The 24,243-nt window shown below is 57.0% G+C and overlaps 3 protein-coding genes across 5 annotated transcripts; all 3 read right to left on the minus strand.

The window, feature by feature from the left end:
- Positions 1 to 5,763: 5,763 nt before the first annotated feature.
- On the minus strand, positions 5,764 to 9,198 carry CHEK1 (checkpoint kinase 1). The gene is made up of 12 exons (XM_042882510.1): positions 9,110 to 9,198; positions 8,498 to 8,721; positions 8,325 to 8,389; positions 8,180 to 8,249; positions 7,917 to 8,105; positions 7,735 to 7,839; positions 7,571 to 7,666; positions 7,391 to 7,499; positions 7,017 to 7,194; positions 6,320 to 6,451; positions 6,156 to 6,257; positions 5,764 to 6,002 (listed from the first exon to the last, which is right to left on the minus strand). The coding sequence occupies exons 1-12, from the start codon at positions 9,172 to 9,174 to the stop codon at positions 5,907 to 5,909; spliced, it is 1,431 nt and encodes a 476-aa protein (XP_042738444.1). The 5' UTR covers positions 9,175 to 9,198; the 3' UTR covers positions 5,764 to 5,906.
- A 174-nt stretch (positions 9,199 to 9,372) lies between these two features.
- STT3A (STT3 oligosaccharyltransferase complex catalytic subunit A) lies at positions 9,373 to 15,870 on the minus strand. 3 transcript variants are annotated; one of them, XM_042882570.1, is made up of 19 exons: positions 15,852 to 15,870; positions 14,719 to 14,803; positions 14,499 to 14,623; positions 14,277 to 14,337; positions 14,011 to 14,132; positions 13,700 to 13,845; positions 13,512 to 13,602; positions 13,049 to 13,155; positions 12,704 to 12,868; positions 12,106 to 12,286; positions 11,544 to 11,699; positions 11,312 to 11,403; positions 10,860 to 11,015; positions 10,550 to 10,738; positions 10,364 to 10,480; positions 10,194 to 10,296; positions 9,941 to 10,129; positions 9,746 to 9,861; positions 9,373 to 9,668 (listed from the first exon to the last, which is right to left on the minus strand). In XM_042882570.1, the coding sequence occupies exons 3-19, from the start codon at positions 14,584 to 14,586 to the stop codon at positions 9,630 to 9,632; spliced, it is 2,118 nt and encodes a 705-aa protein (XP_042738504.1). In that variant the 5' UTR covers positions 14,587 to 14,623; positions 14,719 to 14,803; positions 15,852 to 15,870; the 3' UTR covers positions 9,373 to 9,629. The 3 variants fall into 3 exon arrangements, with proteins under 3 accessions (XP_042738504.1, XP_042738502.1, XP_042738503.1); XM_042882568.1 differs by lacking the exon at positions 15,852 to 15,870 and adding an exon at positions 15,785 to 15,834; XM_042882569.1 differs by lacking the exon at positions 15,852 to 15,870 and adding an exon at positions 15,684 to 15,774.
- Positions 15,871 to 16,203: 333 nt separating this feature from the next.
- Positions 16,204 to 24,230, minus strand: EI24 (EI24 autophagy associated transmembrane protein). The gene is made up of 11 exons (XM_042882606.1): positions 24,172 to 24,230; positions 23,680 to 23,827; positions 21,666 to 21,811; positions 20,458 to 20,518; positions 19,554 to 19,620; positions 19,043 to 19,167; positions 18,588 to 18,707; positions 18,397 to 18,508; positions 17,942 to 18,053; positions 17,707 to 17,781; positions 16,204 to 17,435 (listed from the first exon to the last, which is right to left on the minus strand). The coding sequence occupies exons 2-11, from the start codon at positions 23,719 to 23,721 to the stop codon at positions 17,276 to 17,278; spliced, it is 1,020 nt and encodes a 339-aa protein (XP_042738540.1). The 5' UTR covers positions 23,722 to 23,827; positions 24,172 to 24,230; the 3' UTR covers positions 16,204 to 17,275.
- Between the last annotated feature and the right edge of the window lie 13 nt (positions 24,231 to 24,243).

A 24,243-nucleotide genomic window follows, 5' to 3' on the forward strand; every position in this document is an offset into this window, starting at 1 on the left:
TGAGAGGGCATGATGGAAATGGAGATGGAGAAGGAAGGGGGGATGGAGGAGAAGCAGAAAGAGGAGAAAGAGGAGGAGGAGGAAGGGCAGGGAAGAGCTCCGACACCTCGCCGTGCCCCAGGCTCTGCTGCTGGCCCACACCAGGCACAGGGAATTCCCTGCTCTGCCGCAGCCCCTGCTGAGCACAGCCCCCTCCCAGCACGCTGCGTTCCATCATCTCTAGGGGTGAACGATGGGACATGGGGGGCATGCGGGGGGGCACGGGGGCCCTCCTACAGCCCAACAGGGGTGAGGGCGAAAGCCGAGCGTCTGAAAGCCCCTTTGCACCTGCCCTGTGGTCCTGCTGCAAAAACAGAGCCGGGATGGAAACAAAGCAAAGCCAGCTTTCCTCCTCAAGTGAGCAAAAACTTGGCGTTTTTAGGAAAAAAAAAGGAAGAGATAAAACTCCTTCTGAAGCCAATGTTTGCCTTGGCAGAGAGTTCTGCTCCGCCGGACCCGCCGTCGCCCGGGGAGCCGCGGCCACGTGCGATGCCCCAACCCCCCGCACCCCCCCCCCCCCGTCGGCCATCAGCGCTTTGAAGCGCGGGGCAGGAAATGAAGAGCCGCCTTCAAACGATCGCTTGTCTGCTCCGGGGCTGGAGAAACGGGAAAGGAGGCAATTTCCTCATCTCCCCAGCCAGCTTGATGGGGGATAAGGCAGCTTTTTGGAAGGGGATGCGCAGCCTGCGAGCATCGCGAGGGAGCGCCGCCCCCCCCGACGGCGCCTCCATCCTCGGCCAACCTGCGTGCTGGAAACGAGCGCGGTGAGAGCAGGGCTGGCGGTGCGGGAGCAGCTCCTGTCCACCCGCTCTGCTTCGGGGCTCGCTGTGTTCCTCCATCCTTTCCCCCGCTGCACCACTCTGCAAGTGATATCATACCATATCGTATCTCCCTCGGAGCTTTGCCAGCCATGCACTTAAGGGTTTTCTTTGCTTTTCACTTTTTTTCTTTTTTCTTTTTTCCCAGTGCAAAGTGGCTTTTTGACCCAAGCGCACATTTTCATAGAGAAGGTTTATTTTGGCCGAAAGCCTTTATTTTTGTGTGTGTGTTAAAAAGAAATACGGTGAGGCAGCGCCGAGCGGCCGGTGGCAGGAGGGAGGGTCCTGCAAAACGTGGGGGAGGAAAAAATTATCATCTATTTTGGCTTTTTCATCAGAAATACCAGTGTGGGAGTGCTGGGGGGTGAAGCATTCCGCCGCTCCTCTGTCCCACTCCATCTGGTCATGCTGGCTGCAGCTGCCCACCAGGGAGCACAGAGTGCTGCCAGGCAGCCCTGGGCTCTTGGGGCACTGGGGTGACCCCAAAAGAAGTCCAGATGTGCTGAAGGGGGATCAGACCTCAGGGCAGCTTCGAGGATCTGAGGAGTCTTCGCTCCCCCCAGGACCCTCCTGCCCCACACCTGGGTGAGCCTTGGTGTCGGGCTCTGCGATGGATGCCGGCTTGCTTGGCACCAGCCCTGCTTCCCGCTGTGCCTCCTGTGACACCCCACACCTGCACTGGAGCCATTTTGTCCCCAGCCCCATCTCGTCTCTTGGGCAGCCCTCAGAGCAGTGGTGTGGGTTGCTTGCCTCCATCCCCGTATCCCCAGTGGGCCTCAGACTGACGTTGAAGGCCCTTTGGCTCCATCTTTTGCTCCCAAAGGACCTGAGTGGTGGTGTAGGTCGCTTATGTCAGTCCTCAGCTCTCAGCTGGGTGTCAACCCAATGTCTTAGGTTACTGGTGTCCATTGGCCTCTCTGAAGGATCTGCGTAGGCACTTGTCTCCATCCCCAACCCCTGAAGGACTTCCACACAGGGTTGTAGCTTGCTTGCATTCATCCTTATGTCCCTTGATGGACACCAAAGCAGTGTTTCAGGTTACGTGTGCCCATCTCTCCCTCCCCAAAGGACCTCACCCCAATGTTACAGCTTGCTTGTGTCCATCTGTAGCTCCTGAAGAGCCTCAAAGCAACAGTGAAGGAACCTCAACTGAACCTCTCTCTGATGGGCCTCCAACCCACCCTGCAGAGCCCATCCCACCCCCACCCGCTGCCTCTCCCTGGACGAGCCAGGGGGCTGGAGACAGATTGGAGGGGAAGGAGCCTTCCAAATTGACAACACATGGCCCTGCCTTATCCCAGGGCCCAGTAAATAGGTCTTTCATGCTGGGCTGGTTGCCATAGGAGCAAACACGCAGGAAATATCCCAGATAACTCGAATAGTGGCAAAAACATATGTTTTGGATAAAACCCAGCAGAAAAATCGCCCTGTTTAACCCCTCCAAGGTATTTTACCCGCTGAGCTTTAACCCTTTGCAGCAGTCACAAGCTGGGGAAACTGAGGCACAGCCTGGGCTGCAGGGCGGGCGCTTCCCGGACCCAGCCAGCAGCCATGGGCGGCTCCCAGCGCTGCCTCCCCTCCTCCCACAGCCCTCATCCCTTATCAGGACGGATGCTCCGTGTTCCGCATGCACCACGCTTTGATTTGCCATGGAATTTGCTTTGCTCCTTTTTTATTTTTTTTTTTATTATTCCTCCCTTCCCCACACGCACTTTTCAAGCTTCAGCCAAACCTTTCCTTATCACATCTGGCGAGCAGCAGCCCCTCTGAGTGCTGCAATGGTGAGAAAGGGAGAGCGAGCTCCACTGCAGCCCGGGGATGGGCTGGGGAGAAAAGGCTCTGCAGGGCCCATGTCAGCACTTTGGAAAATAAATTCCATAGCACACGTTGCTGCTGCTCACAGCCTTCACCTGCCTTACACACAGACCTTGTTTGGAAGCAGGCAGCACTGAGCTCAGTCCCACAGCTCCAGCGCTGTGCTTGCTCTCGGGGAGGGGAAACTGAGGCATGGGGAAGGGGCAAGGCTGAAGAACTGCTGCTAGCTCCTGTGGGACCTGCAGAGCGCTGCAAACATCCCTGCATGCCACACACGCAAACATTCCTGTGTACTACAAGCATCCCCATGTGCTGCAAGCATTCCCGCATGTTGTGAGCATCCCTGCGCTCTGCAAACATCTCTGCAAGCTGAAGCACCACCACAGGATGCAAATATCCCCATGAACTGCTGCAAAAATCCCTGCAGGCTGCAGGCATCCCCACGCACTGCAGGCAGCCCTCCTGGCCGCAGCCCCACGCAGTGCAGACAGCCGACGCAGGGAGCGACGCTGCGCTGACCTGGGATTTCTGCTGGTGCTGTGGTGTAAATCCTGCTGATGGGAGGAATGTGGGAGCACCGTGAAACCCCCCGGCCTCAGCATCGCCCCGCTGCCTCGTGGCAGAAATGCCCCAAAACGCTCCTTACCCCCGCAGGGCGCCTCTGCCACTGTTTGCACCTTGGTTTCAGGGCATCCCTGCTCGCAGCCGCTCTGCACAACCTCACTTTCCAGCTGTGCTTCCATCCTGTTTCACTTCTTTTGTTTCAGCCTTTCAGTAACAACCCCCCCCACCCCCCATTGCGGGTTTGTGAGGTTTAGCAAAATAAACACCGCCGTCACCAAACCGCTCAGAACGCGCAGGATGTTGGCAGCTCTGCAGGGTGGCTGTGGGACGGGGGGGGACACGTTTTTTTAATGGGGTTTCCCCTTTTGCTCCAGCGCAGCACCTTGGGCTCCTCGCAGTGTGGGTTCTGTGGGCGCTTTTCCCCCCCATCCCCAAAATCCCACTCAGAGCTTCAGTTCCCACTGTCCCGGGGCCGTTTGTCCCATTTCTGTGCTCCTTCTGCCGTTGCTCAGCGCTGTCCCGGAGCTGCGGGGGGTTTCTGGGGCGTTCGGGGCCGCCGTGGGGTGCGGGCGCTCTCCCCGCCCTGCGCAGGAATGCGTCTGCTGATATTAAATAGACCTGGAGGCACTTCGAGCCGAGCCCACTTCCTCGCCAAGAAATGACCTCAGCGTTTGGGAGGCTTTCACCTTTTTCGAGCATTTTGCTTTTTCCTCCTTTCTCCCGCCCACGGCTGTGGGGCCGACCCCACGTTTCGGGGGATCTTTGCAGCTTTTATCCGTGCAAAACCCCCCCGTGCTGCTCACAGACTGCCCGATCCCGGATCTGCACCCACACCTCGGAGCTGCCCCACATCGCTCTCCTCAGCCCCTCCATCCGCAGCCCATCTCAGCCATGGCTGCGGCGGTCGGGGGGGCAGGGAGGTTCCCACCCACCCCCAGGCGCGGCCCCATCACATCTGGTGGGCAGATGCGGCCGGGCTCTGCTGCCCAGATGGGGACAAACAGGGAAATCCCAGCATCGGCCGGGCGCGTGGCACGAGGCGACCCCCGCTCACGGCCACTTCCCACCTCCTGGCCCCACACGGCCTGGGGCTCCAAAGGGGACGGAGCATCCCTGTCCTGCACCCACATCCCACATCTGCATCCCAAATCCTCCTCTGCACTCGCTGTCCTACGGCCTGCACCTGCTGTCCTGCACCTACATCCTCCCTGTGGCTTCTGCTGCTGCATCCCCTGTCGTGTGTTCTGATTCTGCACCCTTTACCTGGTGTCCAGCATCTGCATCCCATTTTCCACGCCACCTGTCCTGTATCTTTACCCTAAATTCCCTTTCCCATCTCTGCACCCCAAATCCTGAACCTGCTGGGTCCGGTCCTGTGCCTGCACCCTAAAACTTGCATCTACATCCTAACATCAGCATCCTAAATCCTGCATCTGCTGTAAGAGCCCTGTATAGGGGATAAAAGGTTTACTATAGGTTTACTGAAGAGTTACTACATGGTTACTAAAGGCTTACTGCCATTGCCCACAGTGATGCTTGATGCTCAAACCCATGGGACACCCCTGTGACCCCAAAACAGGGGTAGAGGACAGGCAAAGCAAAATGCTGTGGGGGATGAAGCAAAGGGCAGGTTTTCCCCTGGAAGAGAAACCTTTCCTGCAAACAGCACCGATTTCCCACTGCTGCAGTGAGCTGTGGGAGGCTCTGCACAACGCAACCCCCCGTTCTCAGCTCCCACCCCCAAAATCCTCACTCTAAGGGTGCTCCCAACCTCCTTTTTGCCTGGAAACCCAAAATCTGTGCCCACCGGGAGCCCCCGGGGGACTGAACCAGAAAAGCCCGCATTCAGCCTAATTATCCCCCGGCTGCAATCTGTGATCTCTGCGACAATTAACCGCGCTTAATCCCGGCTGAAAAGCACACGGGGTCGGGGCGGCGTCTTCCTGCTGCCCCTCGCCCGCTGCCAGAGTCTCGTTCCTGGCTGCAATATAAATATGCAATTAAAAAACCCCAAAAGGCCCCGTTAATTGCTCGGCCGAAGGGGGGGCTTCCACTGGAAAAAGGGGAAAACAACGGAAAGAGTCTTTTTCCAACTCAGTAAGTGGAGCCAGCAGCAGGATCGGTGGGTTTGGGGCTGAGTGGTGCGATGTGCATCTCGGGGTGGCGTTTGGGGGATGCCCTTTTTTTCTTTTTTGGGGGGGTGGGGAAGGGGGGAGCGCTGCCCTGGGTTAATCCCTGCGCTCCTCTCGCTCCAGCGCTAACAACTCCTGGCAGCTCCGGGTTCGTTAGCGCTGTGAAAAGCAATTAGAGAGGCTGGGAGGGGGGCAGCTGCCGCCCTGAGAGGGCAGGGAGCGGGGAGGACCCCGAGCTACCCCCACAGCTCCGGGGCGTGGATGGAGCCACAGAGCTCAGAGGGGAGCCTCTGCACCATCAGTCGGTTCCAGAGCGAGCGGAGCTGCAGAACAGCACGGGACTGATTGCTCCAAAGTGGCGCTGCGCCCAGAACGCCCCTAAGATGGCACGGAGCTGAGCTGCGATCCCAAGCTTTATTGAACCCATAAAAGCCGCAGCGGGCGCAGAGCCAGGCCGCCCCCATAGGGAGCACAGCTCTGCTGGGGGCTATGGGAGCCCCAGGGGGTGAGGAGGACGAGGAGGAGGAGGAAGAGGGGCTCAGGGTGGGGGCAGCCACACCTTCTGGCTGCTGACCACGTCGCTCAGTTTGCCTTTGATTTTCAGGAAATGCCGCTTGAACTCCAACCCGTCGCCCTGCATGGGGAGAGCAGCCAGCAGCCAGCGGTCAGCAGCCAGCAGCCAGCAGTCAGCCCCCCGCAGCCCCCCTCAGCAGCACCCCAACACCCCGCCAGTGATGCGTGCACCCACCGCGAGCTGCTTTGTGCCCGCCGTGCCCCCCAGACCCACCTTGGAGAGGCGGAAGTCCACCAGGATCCTGCTCTCCATCTCCAGCAGGTTCACCTTGAAGATCAGCTTGTTGTTCCTTCGGTCCGTGGTGGAGATGGTGACCTGCGGGGCCACGGCGTCAGGGGGGCTCAGCCCCATCCCCGCACCGCCCGGCCCGGCCCCACCTGGTTGGTGCAGCTCTGCTTCCAGCCGTAGCCCATCTTCTCACACACGTCCCTCAGGCTGCGGTAGGAGCCGTCGGCGTCCAGCTTGGTGAAGAAGCGCGTCATCCTCTTCACCAGGCGCTGCCACGGGCTCTGCAGCACAGAACGCATCAGGAACGCTGCAAAGCTGCAGTGCTGCGCCCGCACCCCGCGGATGCAAAGCCGTCCGCGCGGCCCCGAAGGCGCGTCAAGGTGCGCCGCGTCCCTGCTACCCGCGTGCAGTATTGACGAGCTGCGCCCCCTCGTGGAAAACATGGCGAGCTGCACGCTAAAATAGCGCTACAGAACGGCGGGAGCAGAGTCCCCGGCAATGCAGAGCTGCACCCAAGCGCTTCAGGGATTGCAAACCTGCGTCCCCAGTATTATCAACAGTGCAAAGTTGCATCCCAAGTGTTATAAATGTGCCAAGTCTGATGCTGCAGAATGGCACCCCAACTCTGGCAAAGTAGCACCCTGATTGCAAACGTTGCAAAGTTGCCACCTAAGGTGGTATACGTTGCAAAGCAGCATCTCTAGTTTTGCAAAGCAGCCCCTTCAGATTAGAAATACTGCATAGCTGAACCCCAAAGATTGCGAGGTTGCACCCTGGCATTACAAACACTGCAGATATGTGTCTAAAAGGTCGCAATGCTGCACACCAAATCCTAAGGGAGCGCACCTGGGAGGAGCCTGGCGTGCCCAGCAGCTGGCTGTTGAGCAGCATGTGCTCGGGGCAGGCAGGCTGTGAGAAGCTGATGCCCTGCACCAGGCGGTCGATGCTGCCCGTGCTGCTGTCCCACAGCGCGCCGCCGGTGCCGGGCTCAGGCTGTGACGTGGAGTAACTCGCCTTGTCCTCGCTGCAAGGCAAGCAGATGAGATTACAAGAGGGGGGGCTGAGAGGGCCGTAGCTCTTCAGGGTTCTGCGTGCACAAGTAGGGAAAGGATGAGTGTGGGGTCATGCGTGCATCGAGCTGGTTTGCGCCAGCTGTTGCAATGCAGAAGGACACCTGCACTGCAGAAAGACAGCAGGGAGGTGTGGTGCAGCCTGCTCACCCCAGGGCACCCTTCACAGGAGAGAAGTCTGTGTCAGAGCGGATGTGTTTGGGGAAGGCTCCGGGGGATTCGGTGACACCACCTGAGGACACGTGGCCACGCTTTGTGCCTGCAACACAAGGAAAACCCCACACTGCGCACAGCTCAGGCAGGAAACGCGTTTTGCCCCACAGCCCTTACCCTTCTTCAGGGGCCGGCAGTACCAGCGGTCCTTCTTGATGTCGGGGATGGTGATGCGAGCCGTGGGGCTCTCGGTCAGGATCTTGTGCAGCAGTGCTGTAAGGAATGGGGTGCACGTAGGAGGGGCGGGGTGGTGGGGGGCACCGCTGCCTCCAGCTGCGTACCTAATGGCGCGGAGTCGATCTTCCTCCAGGGTGCCAGGTAGGTCTTCCTCTCCTTCCAGTCACTGTACTCCTGGCAGCTGTCGCTGGGCTGATCCCAGGGCAGCTCTATGGGAGAGGGGACAGCAGGGGTGTACCTCACCTGTCCCCCCCCCCCATGCAACCCCTGTGCCCCCCATGCCCACCTCCCGCCAGCATGGCAGTCAGCACCACGCCGCAGGCCCACACGTCCACGGGCTCCGCACGGAACTCGGGGCGCCGCAGCAGCTCGGGGGCCACGTAGGGCAGCGTGCCACACATCTTGTTCAGCAGCCGCTCGCGCCCGTTGTGCTTGAAGACGGTGGCCAGGCCGAAATCGGAGATCTTCAGGTTGTCTGGGTGGAAAATGGATAGAAACAGTGAAGTTAAAGTGATCAAACGCAGCAGGAGGTCGAGGTGGGGAGCACACCTCGCTCATCCAGCAGCAGGTTCTCTGGCTTGAGGTCACGGTGCGTGATGCCCATGCTGTGCAGGTACACCTACGGGTGGGATGGGGGTCACTGCTGCCACCACGGTGCACCGCGTCTCCCTCAGCGCTGCCCCACAGCACTCACCACACCAGCGATCAGCTGCTGGAAGAAGCGCTGCGCCTCCGGCTCCGGCATCCCGATGTCCGGCTCTGCAACCAGCAAGGAGTGAGAACCGGAGCCGCAGCTCCCAGCCACACACGGAGCTCCGTTCCAACACAGTTTGCAAGGCATTCTGCAGTTTGCATTCTGCAACGCACCGATGCGGTCGAAGAGCTCCCCGCCGCTGCAGTACTCCAGGAAGAGGTACTGCGTGGCCCCCTCGCGCCGGTGCCCATAGAACTTAACGACGTTCTCGTGGTTCAGCATCTTGTTGATGCAGATCTCCTTCTTGATGTTCTCCGGGCAGTCGGCCGCGCGCTTCATGTCCACAATCTTCACGGCCACGGCCTCCTCGGTGCGGCGGTTCACGGCCAGCTGCACCCTGCAGGGCACGGCCAGGAAGGAGAGGGGCCGGGCACCACAGGCGTGCATCAGGGCAGGCGGAGGGCGTGCAGTTGGCAAGCAGAGGGGACGCAGCGGGTGCGCGGCGCAGGCACAAAACGGGCGGGCAACGCGCGAGCAGGACGCGGCGTCCGAGCGGGGAGCGCCCAGCGGCACGCGGCGGTCACGCAACAGGCGCAAAGCGGGCGTGCGGAAGGCAGGAGATGCACGCAGAAGCACCGCGCAACGGCCCGCGACGGCCAAGCGGTGCGCACGCGAGGTGCCCGCGCCGTGCCGGCAGGGAAGCGCGTGATGCACGCGGGGAGAGCGGCACGCAAGGCCTCTCCGCGTTGCTCCGGGACTTCCTCCCCCCGGCCCCCCGCACTCACTCCCCGTAGGCGCCTTCTCCCAGCGTCTGCACCAGGTCCCAGTCCTCCACGAACGGCACGGCCATCCCGCACCGCCCCGCACGGCTCAGCCCGCGCCGCCCGTTCCCGCCAGCGCTCCGCGCCCCGCCCCGCGCGGCGCGCGCCGCCGAAGCCCCGCCCCCCCCCCCCCGCCCGGCCCCCCCGGCTCCAAAAGCGCCCGCAGGCCGCGAACCGCTCGGGTCCGAATTGGGAGTGAAGCGAGCGCGACAAGGAAAAGGCAGACGTCGGTAATTCCCCTTTAATCAACCCCCGTAAAGCCGTGATTTGATTTGGTGGCTGCGCTGCGTGTGGTATAAAACCCCCCGGCACGCAGCAGGGGTGGGGGCGCCCATCTCCTCCTGCACTCATGAATGGTATAAAAAAAAAAAAACAAAAGAGAACAAAACGACAACGACAACAACAAAAACAACCCCCCAAAAAAACAGAAAATCCAAAAATAATATTTCTGCTTCACAGGCCAAGGCTGGGGCAGCGCAGGGCTCTACGTCCGTGACAAGCCGCGGTTGTCCAAATCCTTCACCTGCAAGAGAGGAAACCTGTGGTAACGGCGGGCGACGCGGGGCGCCTCCAGAGCTGGGGCTCACGCCGGCCTCGTACTTTGTATATCCGGACCAGCCAGTGCTCTGTGGTGTACGCCTCCTCCAGCACGTCCAGCTCAAAGTCCTTGTTCCCGATCTCGGCGTTGCGCACGCGGTCGTAGCCCGGCGGCCGCTCTGCGGGGACACAAAGCAGCGCTGTGCCACCACGGCCCCATGGCTGCTGGGACGCGGCGGCGTGGCACGGGACACGCACTGGCCTCGGTGTAGACCTGCCCGAAGCGATAGTAGCACATCTTGTACATCAGGCAGTTGAGCAGCACCGGGGAGCCCTCGCGGTCGACGCGGAACTCGCCGGTCGGTGTGTAGTAGTCATGCTCCTTGATGTGCCGGCCTGTGTCCGTGCTGCCGCCGATGCGCACCATCCACAGGAACTTATTGATGTCTGCAAAAGATGGAGGGTGAGCGGCGGGCGCGCGGGGGGCACTCAGGGTGCCGGGGGCTCTTACCATCTGACGAGTAGCCGGTGAGGCCGCCGAATATCACCAGCACGTAGCTCACGTCCAGCTCTCGCATGATCTCGTAGGCTTTCTCCTCCGTCGAGGCCATCGCCTGCGGGGGACCCGGCTGTGAGGCGCCGCAGCGCTCTGAGCCGCGGGCGTGGGGCGGGAGCACCTACCTGCCCAACGCGGGAGATGTGGGTGTTGTTCCAGGTGTTGTTGTCCACCAGGATGGTGCGGTTGGCCATGGCGGTGATCTGGTAGCCGTAGTCCCACCAGGACATCACCTTGGCGTCCTGCAGCCAAACGCGGGCTGTCAGCGCTCAGAGGGGCACCGGCACGCACCGGGCTCGGAGCGCCGTTACCTCTGGTGTGTTGTGCCGCAGCCAGTAGTAAGCCTCCCTGAAGTCATCAAAGATGATCCTGCTGCCGTCCCCACCGCGCGCTGACAGCACGATGGAGGGCGAGGAGTACGCCTCGCTGGTCACCCAGGTGGAGTGAAAGGTGTAGGTGATGAGGAAGAAAGCCATCACCAGGATCATGCCGCTGGCAACCTGGGGGTGCAAACAGGTGTCACTGCGGGAGGGGAGAGAGCACCCCCACCTCCCTCCCATCCCCAGCAGGAAAAGCAACGACTCTCCTCTTCCCCGCAGCCACGAGCTGCCCAGCACTCACTTCATTTTTGATGGGGTAGGTGGAGTCTTGCTGCTTCTTGCTCTTCTTGTCCGGCCGGCTGATGTCCAGGTTCTTCATGTAGGTGGACAACACCTGAGACACGCCGATGCCGGAGAGGATGCACATCACTGGGGCCAGCACCAGCATCAGCCGCACCTGCGGGCAACGGCACGGCCATCAGAGCCTGCAGGGGCAGGGAGCTGGGCAGAGCCACGCAGCCTGGCCTCGGGCACCTCCAGGGATGGGGCACCCACTCCTCTGAGCGGCAGCGCCAGGGTCCCACCGCCCTCCGGGTGAAGAACTTCCTAACATCTAACCTAAACGTACCCCCTTAGTTTAAAGCCGTTACCCACAAGCTCAGAAAAAAAAGTCAGCCTCGTTAAGATCATCTCATCATCCTGCTTGTGTCCTGCTCAGTCCCACAACAGTGCACCAACCCGAGCAGCCCTCACCATCACAGCAGAGAAGTACATGGAGGTCACACCGTACATGATGATAAAAATGCGGGCGTCTGAGAGATTGCTGAAGCAGTAATAGAGACCAACTGCAAAGAGGAAAGAGAAACAGGTGAGATTCCCTTCAGCCTGAAAGAAAATCCACCTGGTGGAGACATGCAGCACACTGCAGGGATGTAACAAACCCAGAGACCACCTGAGGGTCCGGCTGCAACACGGCTGGGCTCACCTGGGAACATGAACACGAGGAGCTGCAGGTCAAAGTAATAGGAGGACCAGGTGGTGGGCTGGTGCTCTGAGACAGAGGCAATGATGGGAATGTTGTTCTTGGCATAAGAAGGATCCAGCAGGGAGTAGAAACGACCCGTCCATGGGGAGATTTTCCCTAGCAGAGAGGAGAAAATCAGCATCACAGCTAGCAATGCCAACAGGTTCTGTCCTAAGGGAAACGTGCAAAGCTGAATGAGCAATCCTGCACCTCACTTAACATCTCCATTACTCAAAACTCTGATTTTAAAAAGGAAATTAAGTGTGATTTTACACTAAAGAAGATTTCTCCCCAACCTAATCCACATGGTGCAAGCATTAATGCAGAAATCATGACTGACAAAAGCTGTGCCCTTCGGGGGGGTTAACGGGTGGGCTGGGGTTGGACTTGGTGATCTGAAAAGTCTTTTCTAACTGTAATGATTCCGTGGTTCTATGATTCAAAGCACTGGAAAGAGACGAAGCCAGCGGTGAAACGTGCTCAGCAACATCACCATGAATGGGAGCACCACTCATTGAACTACCTGTGAGCATCAGCACAGCCCCGACTGTCAGCAGGACGAAGCCAACCAGGGAGATGACGCTCCTGAAGAGGACTTCGAACTGCTGTGGGTTCAGCTTGCTGCGGAGGTAGTCCACAAAGGCATGGATCTGGCACAAGCCAAAGACGCCCAGGGCAGCCATGTGTTCTGAGGAGAGGACAGGCTGCAAGCAGGGGAGAGTGTGATCAGACAGAAGGAAAGAGCAGCTGAGTCACTGCAAAAACAGACCTCAGCAAAATCAGTGCTGAAGTCATGACTTGCTGAAGTCGTAGGAAGCCATTTCCTCCCTGTGGACATGACTAATTGCTAATCAGCCTCAATTCTGATAGGAATGCACATGAAAAATGAACTCTGAGAGCCCTCCTTGCTGTCAGCTCTCCTCCCGACGAAGTTCCCAAGTCCACAAAACCTGTATTCCCCAGACCAGGACACCAAAGGTGAGAAAGAGACAACTGCTTCTCTTGAAGACACCAACTACATTTCCTGCTGCATGGAGGTGTGTGCTGGTGAGAGCGGTTCCTTCACGGAAAATGGAACTTCCAAGATTTCTTGACAGACAAGCAGTGCTGGAAGGCCTCACCTGGAAGCCAACAAAGGAGATCTGCATCGAGAGGATCGTCCCCAGGCAGTACACAGTGCAGTAGGCAACATAGATCCTGTGTGAGAAGCGGCCAGTCAGCATCAGCACAAGGACGTGCAGTGGGATCAAGTTGATCAGGAAGACGTAGCCACCCCACGAGGAGACCTGGGAAGAGAAAAATGAAAAACACCAATTCCAGGGCTGGACAGGCTGCACGGTGGGGTCCAGCAGCAAGTTCTGTTCTCCTGGGATCACGTGCTCTCCCCAAAAAGGGCACTGAACAGCCCCGGCTGCCAGAAGCCCAGATTTATCAGACACCTGGGTGCCAGGACAAGGAATGCTCACCATGTAGAAATAGGCAAGAGCACACATCGCTGCCCAATAGATAGAGCCAGTTTTCACAGCCTTGATCCACATGTAGTAAGTTAGCAGCATGCAGAAAATGGCAATACCTGGGTGGGGAGACACAGCGAGGTCAGAGCAAGCTCACATCACCCTGGATGTCAGCGAACCCCAACGTCTATACATCAGAATGTCTGACTGCATTAAAAAATACATACATAGAAATCTGCCTATCTTGCTGCTGCTCCACCAGAAAGAACAGCACCTTGTATGAATAGTAGGAAAACAGTTCCGTATCAGATTGCAAGACTGAAACATGGTAATATTTAGGAGGCAATGTGGTTTCTGGCTTCACCAGCTACCCTTTAGTGCAGCAGTGATTCCTTATGTGGTCCCCCATGGCCCATAGAGGGGAGAGGAACGTGGCTTCTTAAAGGTTTCCCTGTTCTGAGTGCTACAAACTCACCTTCGTTATCGTAGGATCCAGCAACAGAACGTGAGATGTACCCAGGCACAACTGCAATCATGGCAGCAGCGAGGAGCCCTGCGCCTGCATCCTGGGGAGCACAGCCAGAGGGCAAGAGAACCATCAGATCATGGCCCTGCGTGCACAGCAACGCCTCAAAGGAATAAAATACAGGGTCCTCCCTGTACCTTGAGCTCTTTGGTGAGGTGGTAAGTCACAATGGTGGTGAAGGAAGAGAAGAGGGGTGCCAGGAAGACGCAGACGTTCCGGATGTCGATGGTGATGTGGAAGAAATGCAGCACGTGGTAGATGGCTGCTGAAGTGATCATCAGCCCTGCGGGATGGATGTGGCACCATCAGCGGGTTGCAATTGGAGCAGGGCAGCCAAAAAGGTGGGAAGGACGGAACAGACAGGAGCTGCTGCTGTCCCACATCCATGCCCTGGCAGCCCTGCATTGCACAAATCGCGTTCTAGCACAGCCAAAGCCTGCTGGCCTACCTGGATAAATGGTTCCACCAATAATCCTGCCCAAGGGGTACCAGGCTCGGTCATCAAACCAGTTGTGGAATTTGTAGAAGCCTTCCTCTGCCAGGAAGCGGGTTGTGCGGTAGTTAAAGTACCTGCAGCAACATGAGCACCTCTGAGTCCAGACACAGGTTGGACAACTGCTCACAGACTGCTGAGAGCAAACAGCCCTGCAAACAGCACCCAACATCCACTGATCCCAAAGAGGGAAACCCACAGGACGAGGGGAAGACACTTACGGGTCAAATTCATGGATGACACTTTCAAATCTTAAGACAGAAAAGAGTCTTGTAGAGAAAGCTGTGAACACAAAGAAAAGAAGAATGAGTTTCCAAAGGAAACAGCACTGAATGAATAACAGGGTGCACTTGGGTCACACTTTAAGGACAGATGGGAGCTTGGTGACCTAAGGAAGAACTGAAGGAGGAGCAGTGGCAGTTCCTGGGATCCTGCAGACTTACACAGCACAGCTGCCATGGACAGGATGAGGAGCTTGAGCAGCGTGTCCTGCTTCTCATAGGAGAGCCGAAGGAACCCCAGCTTGGTCATTGTCACGTCAAAGGCAGGGAAACAGACACCTGAAAACCTAAAAATGAGAAATGGAGATTGTCAGAGAGTGGGGCCGGGCCCCTGCCGTGTATCTGCTGCCTTCCTTCTGCCCCTTGAACCCCAGAGCCTCACCTGATTAGTCGGCCCAAATCTTGGCTGAGGCTTCAACTTCTTTCACAGAGAGCAGAACTTCTTTGGGGCTGATGTGTCTGTTTCTCTGTGTGCGAAACAAAATAACCCTAAGCTTTCAGCAGCTAAAGAACCAAGGCTGGTTTTCCTTGGCCGAGCTATAGGAGATGCACAACAAACCCACAGAGGTTCCAAACTACTGCTCTGCAATGCACACAGGGCAGAGGTTTGCTAACACAGGTCTGCACAGGCAGCTCTTGTGGCGCTGCGTGCTGCAGCTGTTTGACCTGACCTCCTTGGGTGGAGGAAAAAACAGCGAAAACCTGATGTCAGGCACCAAGGAAGTGAAACTGCAGGCAGGGATTAACGGCTTCATTCTCTGGAAACACCCTGAATTTTTAGAGATGCTTTCTGCCCACTCAGATCGGAAAAACAAAAGAACCCAAACTGCTGTAGCCCTGGTCCAGAGCGGGCTGATAAAGCCGCAGTCCGTATCTCCGAGTTAAAAGGCCACGTGGGAGCTTATTTGGCCAGGCTGAGATTTAGAAATAGCAGAGTGCACCTGAAAACCATTTTGCGACCGAGCAGCGATTCTGACCTCCAGCCATCTACAGTGATACAGAAACAAGGCTGCGTGTGAGCATTTCTGGGCCTCGGGGTAACGGTCAGCAGCGATGGGGACAGAGCAGCGATAAGGGCAGAACGGCGATAAAAGGGCGGAGCGCAGCGCGGTGCGGGGCAGGAAGGCACAGCGCTGCCCCGCAGCCCTGCGAGCCCTGCAGGCCGCGGCAGCCCCCACGGCAGCCGGTGCCCGGCTGTCCCGCAGCCCCGTGCTGCCCGCCGCCCCGCCGCCCGTCGCCCCATAACGGCGCGGCCCGTGCTCAGAGCTCAGCACCCCGCGCCCCGCGCCGCCTCTCAGCTCGGCTCCCAGCCCCGCCATCCCGCAGCTCCCGGGCCGCGCTCCTCACCCCTCAGGCCTGGCACGGCGCGGCCCAACGCCAGAACGGCTCTCAGCCCTTTGGGCCCAGCCGCCCAGCCGCCCCGCTCCCCCGCTGCCCCCCGCCCTCACCCGGGCGCCGCTCTCGGCCCCGCCGCCCCGGCCATCCGCCCCGCGCAGCCGCCCCGGCCCGCCTCACCGCTCCGCCGGCTTCCCATTGGCCCGATGCGACGCCACTCGAGCGACGCCGCCGCTCATTCAGCACAACGCGGAGGGCGGGATTTGTACGGAGCCTTCCGATTGGCGGAGCGTGCGGAGGGCGGGGCCGCTTGAGAGCGAGCAGTGACGTGTCCGTCCGGGCTCGGAGCCCCGAGGGCGGGGCGCGGCCGGTCACGTGCCCGGAAGCGGGCGGTGCGCGCCACGCGGGGGACGCCACGTGGGAGCGCCGGGCCCGCACCCCGAGGCGGAGCTGAGGCAGGGCAGATTTGTCCCGAATTCACCCCGAGAAGAACCCGAGAACGGCCGCGCCAAATAAACTGCTGCATGCGGGATGGCTGAAACTCGATTTTTTTTTTTCATTTAACATTTCAGTGTGAAAATACTCGAGAACAAGTTTGTTTCTCCAAAGCCTGACCCCTGTTGTGAAAAACCACGGGGCAGTGGAGAGGCAGCGCTGTGCATCTGGAACGCACTGCGGGACGGACCGCGCACAGAGCCACACCCACGCACGTGGACAAAGCAGCGCGGCCACCGCTACAACCGAAAACCAACAGCCCTGCTCTGGGTACAGCAGAACAGCGTGTGGAGCCACTGCGGTGACGCATCCCTGTGTCCATGGAAAACGCCCAGCCAGGTGCTGCTCACAAGTAGCTTAATGGCCACAACAGAAATGAAAAATGCACGAAAACCCAAAAAAACCTCATACCCAACCCCAGATTTAATGCGTTTCCCGAGTTTCCATTTCGGTTCCTGACCTTGTTTAAGCAATTTCCCTTTGCAATTTCAGAGATGTAAAAACCCCGAGCGTTTGGTGGCCATGGCGTGGAGCTGGCTCCCTCTCTGCAGGACGGTGCCCTCCCGTACTGAGCCCTGGAAGGTGGCACTTGTCATGGGGCTGTCCGCAACCGGGGACCAGAGCTGGTCACTGCGGGGCGGGGAGGCCGAGCTGCCCCTCCTGGGCTGACAGCCCTGGGAGCTGCTCAGCACAGCAGGACTACAAAAACCCCGACCTGAGTTACAACATACAAAGGACAACGGTACAGGGAGACACAGCACAGGTTACCCACAAAGCTAGGGCAGAACAGGGGCCACAAAGCACTCATCTGAGGGGAGGGAGATGGCACAGGAAGGAAGTACAAAACAGTCCAAGGGAAGGGCTGGGAACATGCTATAAAACAAGCACAGGGAACCTGGCTTCTTGTATCTGACAAAGGTGTTAAAAATCCACGCTTCTCCCAAGCTCTCCACCTGCATGCTCACAATGGGGGACATGGAAACACCCAGGGGGGCTTCTGGTGGTGGGAAAACACGCGAGTGCCTCGCCATGCTGGGTCCTGCATTTCCCCAGGAGGTTTCTAGCAGCTGAGGCCCGGCCTGCATCATGTCCCCCCTTTGGGCTGTGGTTCAGTGCCCCGGAGCAGGCTTGTGTTTGGCAGGAGACGGCTGGGGAGAGAGCAGCCTGTCTGCAGAGGCGCTGCTCAGGGTGGACTGAAGGTAAACGGTCTTGTGGAAGAGTCTGTTGCTGAGGAAAACCACCAGGGAGAAGAGACGGAGCTGGAAGTGGCTGGAAGGGAAGAAAGGCTGTGAGCTCGTAGTTTGGGCTCTCCCTGATGCCACACCAACATGGCACCCTGTGTCCAAAAAGCCCCCTTCAGCCCTCACCGCATTTGTCATGCCTTTATGGACAGGGGGAGTCTAACAGGTACGGAAAGCTCAGCCCTGCTATTTCCACCTCACCAACCCAGCTGGAAGCCTGCTCTCCCTGTGCTGCTTCTGTTTAGCACGTCTGACCCAGTTCTAACACCACCACGGAGCATCCCCAAGCCTCTACTTACTACGTTTTGCCAGGTGTCTTTGCTTCATTGGCGCTGATGATGAACAGAGGGAAAAGGATGGAAAAGAGGCAGCCACTGGAAGGAAAAAGAAAAGGGTTTGCTGGAAGTTCTCTGTGACGGGTGGTGCTGTGGATAAGGGTACACATCTCTGATGTAAAGGAGGGTAGAAGTTGGGAAAGGGGCATTAATGTGTCCTGCTCCCCCCAGACAGCAACCTGACCCCCTGAAGACTCACCTGATGATATAGGAGGACTGCATTGCGGTGAGGAAAGCCAGTGGTAAGCCAAATCCAAAGTAATAGGGCCAGTTTCTCTCAATGTTGGACAACCGTTGGTGCATTTCAATTCCTAGTGAGAACAAAACCCCAAAGAAACCCACTGAGTTGGCACGCTGGGGAAAGACCTTCACTACTTGTAAAGGAAAACGATGAACAGAACAAGAAGCACTTTTTATTTCCAGCCTTCTTCAAAGAACACGGGAATACTTTGGATTGCTGTCTTAAAGAGCAAACAGAAAACAAACTCATACAGTAGCATCAGAATGAAGAGCAATAGCCAGCAAAGTGGCTCCTGTCAGCTGCTGCAGAACTGCCAAGAGGTTTGCTCGCTTCTCTGCCACATGCACAGCTGCACACCTGCCCTGCCATCAGCACGTGGGCACAGAGGCCGTTCTGCAGGAGGCAGCACCCACCTTTGTTAAACCAGCGGTACTCGAAACAGTAGAGAGAATAGAGCAGGGACATGTGCAGGAGGCTGATCAGCTGGCCGACCACATCGATGGGGAACAGACTCACAATCATCCCCTGCGGAAGAAGAGGGCCGGTGAGGGAGGGCTGCTCAGCACGGCAGCGGTGCGCCCGGCCGTCAGCGCTGTGATCTCACCTGGATGAGGAACAGCGCCTGCAGCAGGAGGTTGAACAGCATGTCGGCAATGATTTTACTGACACTGGGGAAGGGGTGAGGCTTTCTGCCAGAAACTTCAAATGCGAGATCTGCAATGTCCTGCACGGGAGGGAAGGGGAAGGACGAACAGCTCACCAACAGACCGCACTGCTCAGCTGCGCTCACCCCTACAAACAGCCCCAGCCGCTTTTCAGGACGGGATTCCAGATTCTGCAATCCTGGAAGTTTGCCCCACACCTACACAGGGGTGCCAAGGTGTTCAAACACGCAGCCTGTGCCACTTCTGGGCTTGACGTGCTGTCTTTTATCTGGACCCAAAATGCCACCCCATGCCGTCACCAAGAGGGGCCGCAGGGTGTCCCACCCATTTCCTCCTGACCAATTAAGCTTTAACACAGAAATCGCCCATCGTTTGCATGAGTCCACCTTCCTACCTGAAACCAGATGGCATTGACGACCTTACTGAGCACAAACAGGGGAAGGACCCAGAGGGCACTGAAAATGGAGGTGAGAATGAACTCCAGCCAAGACCAGACATCGCCGTGTAAGGAAGGGTCACCTTTGGAAGATGGGCAGAAAGCAGCACGTCAGGAATCTCCTCATTTCACATCACAACCCCACAGGTCCGTGTTAAACCACCCTGGTACAGTGACATTCTCATTGTAGTGCTTGAGTAAAGTGCTCCAACCTTAGCATTTCTCCCTTAAAGGCACATTTCCACCCACTTGCACTGCACTTATTTGCAAAAATATTTGTATCTATTGACAACCACGGGTGTTCAGTAGCAAAACACGTAGGCTAGATCCCTGACACAACGAGAGTTCAAAGACTGTTGCCAACCCTTCCAGCCTGATTACCCATCTGTCTGATTTTCTACTGAACAATTAATCACAGCCTTGCCTCACTACTCTGTGCCCCTTAATACACAGACAGGAGAGCACTTACCGATGATCTGAGCTGTGACCGACTGAAGCACAGGTATAAACACTCGGTAAAACAAGAAGAGACTAAGCTACAGGGAAAGAGAAACAACAAGGGTTCGTGGTGAGGCTTTGCACATTTGCTTCTTCTGCTCTATTCTGCCACCTGGCGCGGTGAAATCCCAACACACCTAATAAACCTCCAGCACAAAGCCCCAAAGGTACCACGGCCCTTCTGCTGCCACCGTGGCCCCAAAGCCACACCATGGGGCCAGCAGACAGCTTCCTATTTGGCAGCTAAATAGCTCAGTTTCAAACAGTAACGTTCATACAGCTGATCTGAAGGCTGTCACTGCTGATCTGCAGGCAGAGCCTCTGCCTGCTCCACTCACACCATTACAAGGGCGTCGATCCATCAACACAGAACCAAGGATCTCTGTTTAAATACAGCCAACATCTGTGATTAAGAAGTTTAACGTTTCTACCCTGACTCCTCATACTCTGCCACAGCCTAATGGAAAAGTGAAGTTGGTGATGCAGTAGATTGCAAAGCATGTGCTCCATTAACCAGCAGTCTAATCAAACTTATTCACAGTCATGTAAGGTCAGAACTGAGGCAATGTCTTGAGATACCAATATCCATTTTGGTAAACAACATCCCTGACTGCAAGGCTTGAATGTGCAGGAAAAGCACAGCCTGAAAGACCCGTAAAATCAGCAGGTTTTGACACAGACTGTTCTCAAGTTACTCTACCACTTCAATCCTGCACCACCTCCTTTAAGGACAGTGCTGGCACTGGGAGATGTAAGGATTCCCTCTGCTCCCACAGCCTCTCAACTGCGGGGCAGCCAAGCCCTGCTGAAAGCTCACAAGCACTGCAGCACATCACAGCATTTGAACGTGGAAAACTCCCCAAACATCCACTTACCCAGAAAACACCTCCATTCCAGGCACAGCACTGAAATATCCGGCTCACGATCCGGGGCTCGCTGGAAAGCAACAGGACAGGTGTGCATGAGACACTTTGCTCCTGAGCGTGGACAAACAGCAACTGTTTCAGTCTCACATTTTGGACACCTCAGCAAGTTTCTACGACAACCAACGAGCACCAGCAGCACCGCTGATTTTATCTGAGTGCTGGAATTCTGCAAGAAATCCCAGCACAGACACACAGCAGGACCCTGCCAACATCTTTAGACAAGGTTAAACCACCACCAAAGCAGGCAAAATAATCTGCAAATACATCTTGAAAGGCAAATTCCCAACCAAACATCACTGCACCAAGCAGTGCTGTCACCCAATGGCGATTAGGAGAGGGGAGAAACGTTTCTGCGTGGTTTGGGAGTCAGGCACAAGAACAGATGCTGGTTTGCTCCCACATGGATATAATTCAGGCATTCCCAGCCTTAGCAGCTGCAGCTGATATTGATGGCTGCAGAAAAAAATATCCTTCATCTGCCCCAAATGTGTAACTGGGATCTGAGATGCATGCTCCAAGCAGAACAGTTTCTTCCTGATCCCATCAGCATCCCCAGCAGCAACCGCCTTTAATCATGGCAGGAGAGCCAGCATCCAGGAAAAGGCAAACTCAGAACTCCACATTCTTCTGGCTTCACACTGCAGGGCACGGACCCACGATAAAGAGCCCACATAGTCTCCATCCTCAAACAGCATAAAGCCTGATTTCCTCTCTTATCATGAAAGGCCCACAGTTCCACTGCAGAATGCAAGGTGCTTCATGTCACGGTTTTCATCCTCGCTGGCTCTGCATGTTGGCACGGCTGGGTTTATAAGCTGCGTTTCTGCTGCAGACTACTGGCAAACACGTCAGAAGATCAGCTTGCAGTGACACTCAGGATGCAGATCTGACCCAGTTTTATGGAGGTTTTCAGAGGTGCAGGCAGAAGTAATGACTTTATTTCATAAACCTCACTTAAATTCCCTTCAGCCAGACTGCTGTGATACAGTGGGCATGAAAGAGAATTTGGCACATGCGCTGCCAAATCCCTGTGACTTGCAATCCGTCAGGCCCCTCAAAGCTCTGCACAGAGCTCTGCTCTGGTTCTCCCCCCTCGCTCTCAGAGACTCAAAGACAAGCGAATTACCTGATCTGTGACTCATAAGCTCCATACTCACTTCTCTTGCTTCCTCTCCTCCATGTGAAACCTCCGCTGGGCGAGCGCGCTGTTCGCTCTCCTCCGCTTCTGCTCTTCCCTTTTCTGCTGGATGCGGGCATCCAGCTTGGAGATGGTGCAGATGCCCCAGATGGAATCCTTGATTCCCTGCGGACACGAGGACGGCATGTCAGCCACGGCCAGAGCAGGGCTGGGACGTGGCTGACCGGGCTGCTCCCCGTATGGGAAGGACACAAATGCACACCAGCAGATGCACAAGGCTGCAGATTTGGTTGCTGCTCTACCAGCTCTCCTGCCTGGGAAGAGCTGCCAGCCCAGTAGCAGAGATGTAACATCATTGCAGAATGCAGAGAGCTAACAGCACAGGGAAGCAGAAGCACTGCCAGGACAGCAATGCTGTGACACGTCAAGATAAAGCAACCCAGAAATAAAGCTTCTCTCTCCAAGAAATGTTAGCGATGCTCAGAAAAAGCAAGAGAGATGAAAGATAAACCAAACACCATCTTAAAAACAGCTGTGTTTGATGCCAGCTGCTCCTTGCACAACACTTCCTGGATTTTCATCTTCCAAAGAATGAATACAACCTCCCCAAGTTCCTCGGTTGCATGAAGGTGGATCTGCAGCAGCACTGCCTTCACCCATCCCACGCTCCATGTGAGGTTGGCCAACCCTCAGGTAAGCAGGGAAGAGAACTGGGGGGCAGAAATGAGGGAACAGCCCTCATGTGCATCACCCATTTGCACAGATGGGTGAAGGCCAGCCCCGCTCCCAGCTGGAAGGCCAAGCCAAAGCCAAGATTTGGATCAGTAACGCTACTTTCCACGGCCTGGTGACCTACATCACACGTTCCAGCATCTTTAGGAACAGCACTGGAAAGCCTTTTTCTTTTTTCCCCTTCTTTTTTTAAAAGGTGTGATGCCTCGTAAATCTCCTCTATTTATAACCCTGGCAAAAGCCACGGAGATCTCTCACAGCCCATTTCTTCTGCCTGGCACAATGCACTTCTTCCCCTGCCAGCAGTTCTAAGGCCAATAAAACGTAATTATACAGAATACTCAGAATGTGCAAAGTCCATGTGGCCTCACTGTACGAGCTCGATTCTTATTCCTCCACAAATAAAACCATCTGTCCTTGTCTCAGAAACACTCTCACATCAGCCACGTCCGTGCAAACCTCCAGGGAGCGCCTGAAATGATTTCCAGTGCCATTTCTTTCTTTTAATGACAGATGTGCTGCAGCTGGCCTGGGTGGCTGCTGCGCAGCCTCTTTCTGCTGCAGCACTGGCTGAGCACATCACCATGGCTCAAAATCACGCTGCCTGCACGCATGGACAGGTCAGACAGCCCAGGAAACATCGCTGCACCTCTCCCCCCTGACCCAGCAGCATGAATTTTGACGCCATGAATCTGACAAAGTGCATTGCAAGCTGCTGCTCGTGGTGAGGTGGAGAGTAATTACATGCTGCTGCAGCCACCTCTTACAGATGGCATGAAGGCATCACAAAATGACACTGGTTCTTCTGCTTGGAGTTGTGGCCAGGGCAGCACAGACCTTTGCTCTCTTAAACAACAACTCACCAAAAACAAGTTATTTGTTAGCGTCATGCCACGAGTGTTTTCAGTCTGACATCAACACTTGGGAGAGCCAAGTGAGACAGGGAGCACTGAGTTCAGGCAAAGCGTCACCATAAAATGCCTGCAAGGCTACAAGGGTCACTCCTGCCCAAAGGAATCTGTGACAGGTTCAGTTTGCCCTCTGGGACATATCCCACAGCTGGGATGAAGTGGATCCCACCTGGGATGTGGGGCACAGCACCACTCTAAGAAGCTAAGAATGTTGGTTTTTTTTTTTTAATTCTGATGGCGATTTCCATCACATTGACGTGATTTCTGAAGATGCCTTTAATCTAAATATATCTGGAGCCCCATTCCAATCTCGTAAGCCACTTCCAGGGCTCAGGGGCAGGAGGACCCAGCACCCCGCAGCAGGAGCAGCCCCGGAGCGCAGGGACTCACCCTGACGAGGTCATGAAGGAAGGTTTTCACGCTGTCTGCCATCTCGCCTCCAGCATCACCTCTGCTTCCAACACCATCAACTACAGGGAGAGGGGAAAAGCCGGACCCAAGCCTCTCTCATCATGGAGGGATGGGAAACGGATGGAGCCTGCGGGGACACACAGCGCGGCTCAGAGCACGGAACTCACAGCCGGTCACAGCCCGCGAGCCGCGCCGGGGGAAGCGCAGAGCCGGGAGCGGCACAGCACGGCCCTGCGGCGGCGGATCGCCCACCGACACGAACGCCTCGCAAACCGCAGCTGCTCGCAGCAGAGCGGCTCCGGCACACGGCCGCGCTGCGGGCAGCCGGGGCGGGGTTCCGAACGGCGCTCCGCGCCCCAGGACGCCGAGCGCGGCCGCTCCCGGCTCAGGCACCGACCGGACCCGAAGGGCGCCCCGCAGCTCTGCCCCGCGGCCCGGCTCCTCGGTTCGCCGCGCAGCGCCCAGCCTCACCTCGGGGCCGCCGGGCCGGAGCCGCGCCGCAAACACACCCGGCTCGCGCCGCCCCGGCCGCCGCAATCCGCG

The sequence above is a fragment of the Lagopus leucura genome, unplaced genomic scaffold, assembly GCF_019238085.1.
Source record: "Lagopus leucura isolate 7727_CA_CO unplaced genomic scaffold, USGS_WTPT01 Super-Scaffold_100034, whole genome shotgun sequence".
NCBI classification, from domain to species: Eukaryota; Metazoa; Chordata; class Aves; order Galliformes; family Phasianidae; genus Lagopus; species Lagopus leucura.

What these genes read in the sequence shown, in the direction of transcription:
- CHEK1 (XM_042882510.1), bottom strand. Translation starts at nt 9,174, where the DNA reads ATGGCCGTGCCGTTCGTGGAGGACTGGGACCTGGTGCAGACGCTGGGA. An exon ending in GGAGAAGGCGCCTACGGGGA is followed by an intron (nt 8,722 to 9,109) that starts GTGAGTGCGGGG and finishes CGTGCCCTGCAG; the next exon opens with GGTGCAGCTGGCCGTGAACC. An exon ending in TGGACTTCCGCCTCTCCAAG is followed by an intron (nt 6,003 to 6,155) that starts GTGGGTCTGGGG and finishes CTCCCCATGCAG; the next exon opens with GGCGACGGGTTGGAGTTCAA.
- STT3A (XM_042882570.1), bottom strand. Translation starts at nt 14,586, where the DNA reads ATGACCAAGCTGGGGTTCCTTCGGCTCTCCTATGAGAAGCAGGACACG. An exon ending in TCTCCTTTGTTGGCTTCCAG is followed by an intron (nt 12,287 to 12,703) that starts GTGAGGCCTTCC and finishes CCCTGCTTGCAG; the next exon opens with CCTGTCCTCTCCTCAGAACA. An exon ending in CACCGGCTACTCGTCAGATG is followed by an intron (nt 10,130 to 10,193) that starts GTAAGAGCCCCC and finishes CATCTTTTGCAG; the next exon opens with ACATCAATAAGTTCCTGTGG.
- EI24 (XM_042882606.1), bottom strand. Translation starts at nt 23,721, where the DNA reads ATGGCAGACAGCGTGAAAACCTTCCTTCATGACCTCGTCAGG. An exon ending in GGAATGGAGGTGTTTTCTGG is followed by an intron (nt 19,621 to 20,457) that starts GTAAGTGGATGT and finishes CTTTCCCTGTAG; the next exon opens with CTTAGTCTCTTCTTGTTTTA. An exon ending in GTACCGCTGGTTTAACAAAG is followed by an intron (nt 18,054 to 18,396) that starts GTGGGTGCTGCC and finishes TGTTCTCACTAG; the next exon opens with GAATTGAAATGCACCAACGG.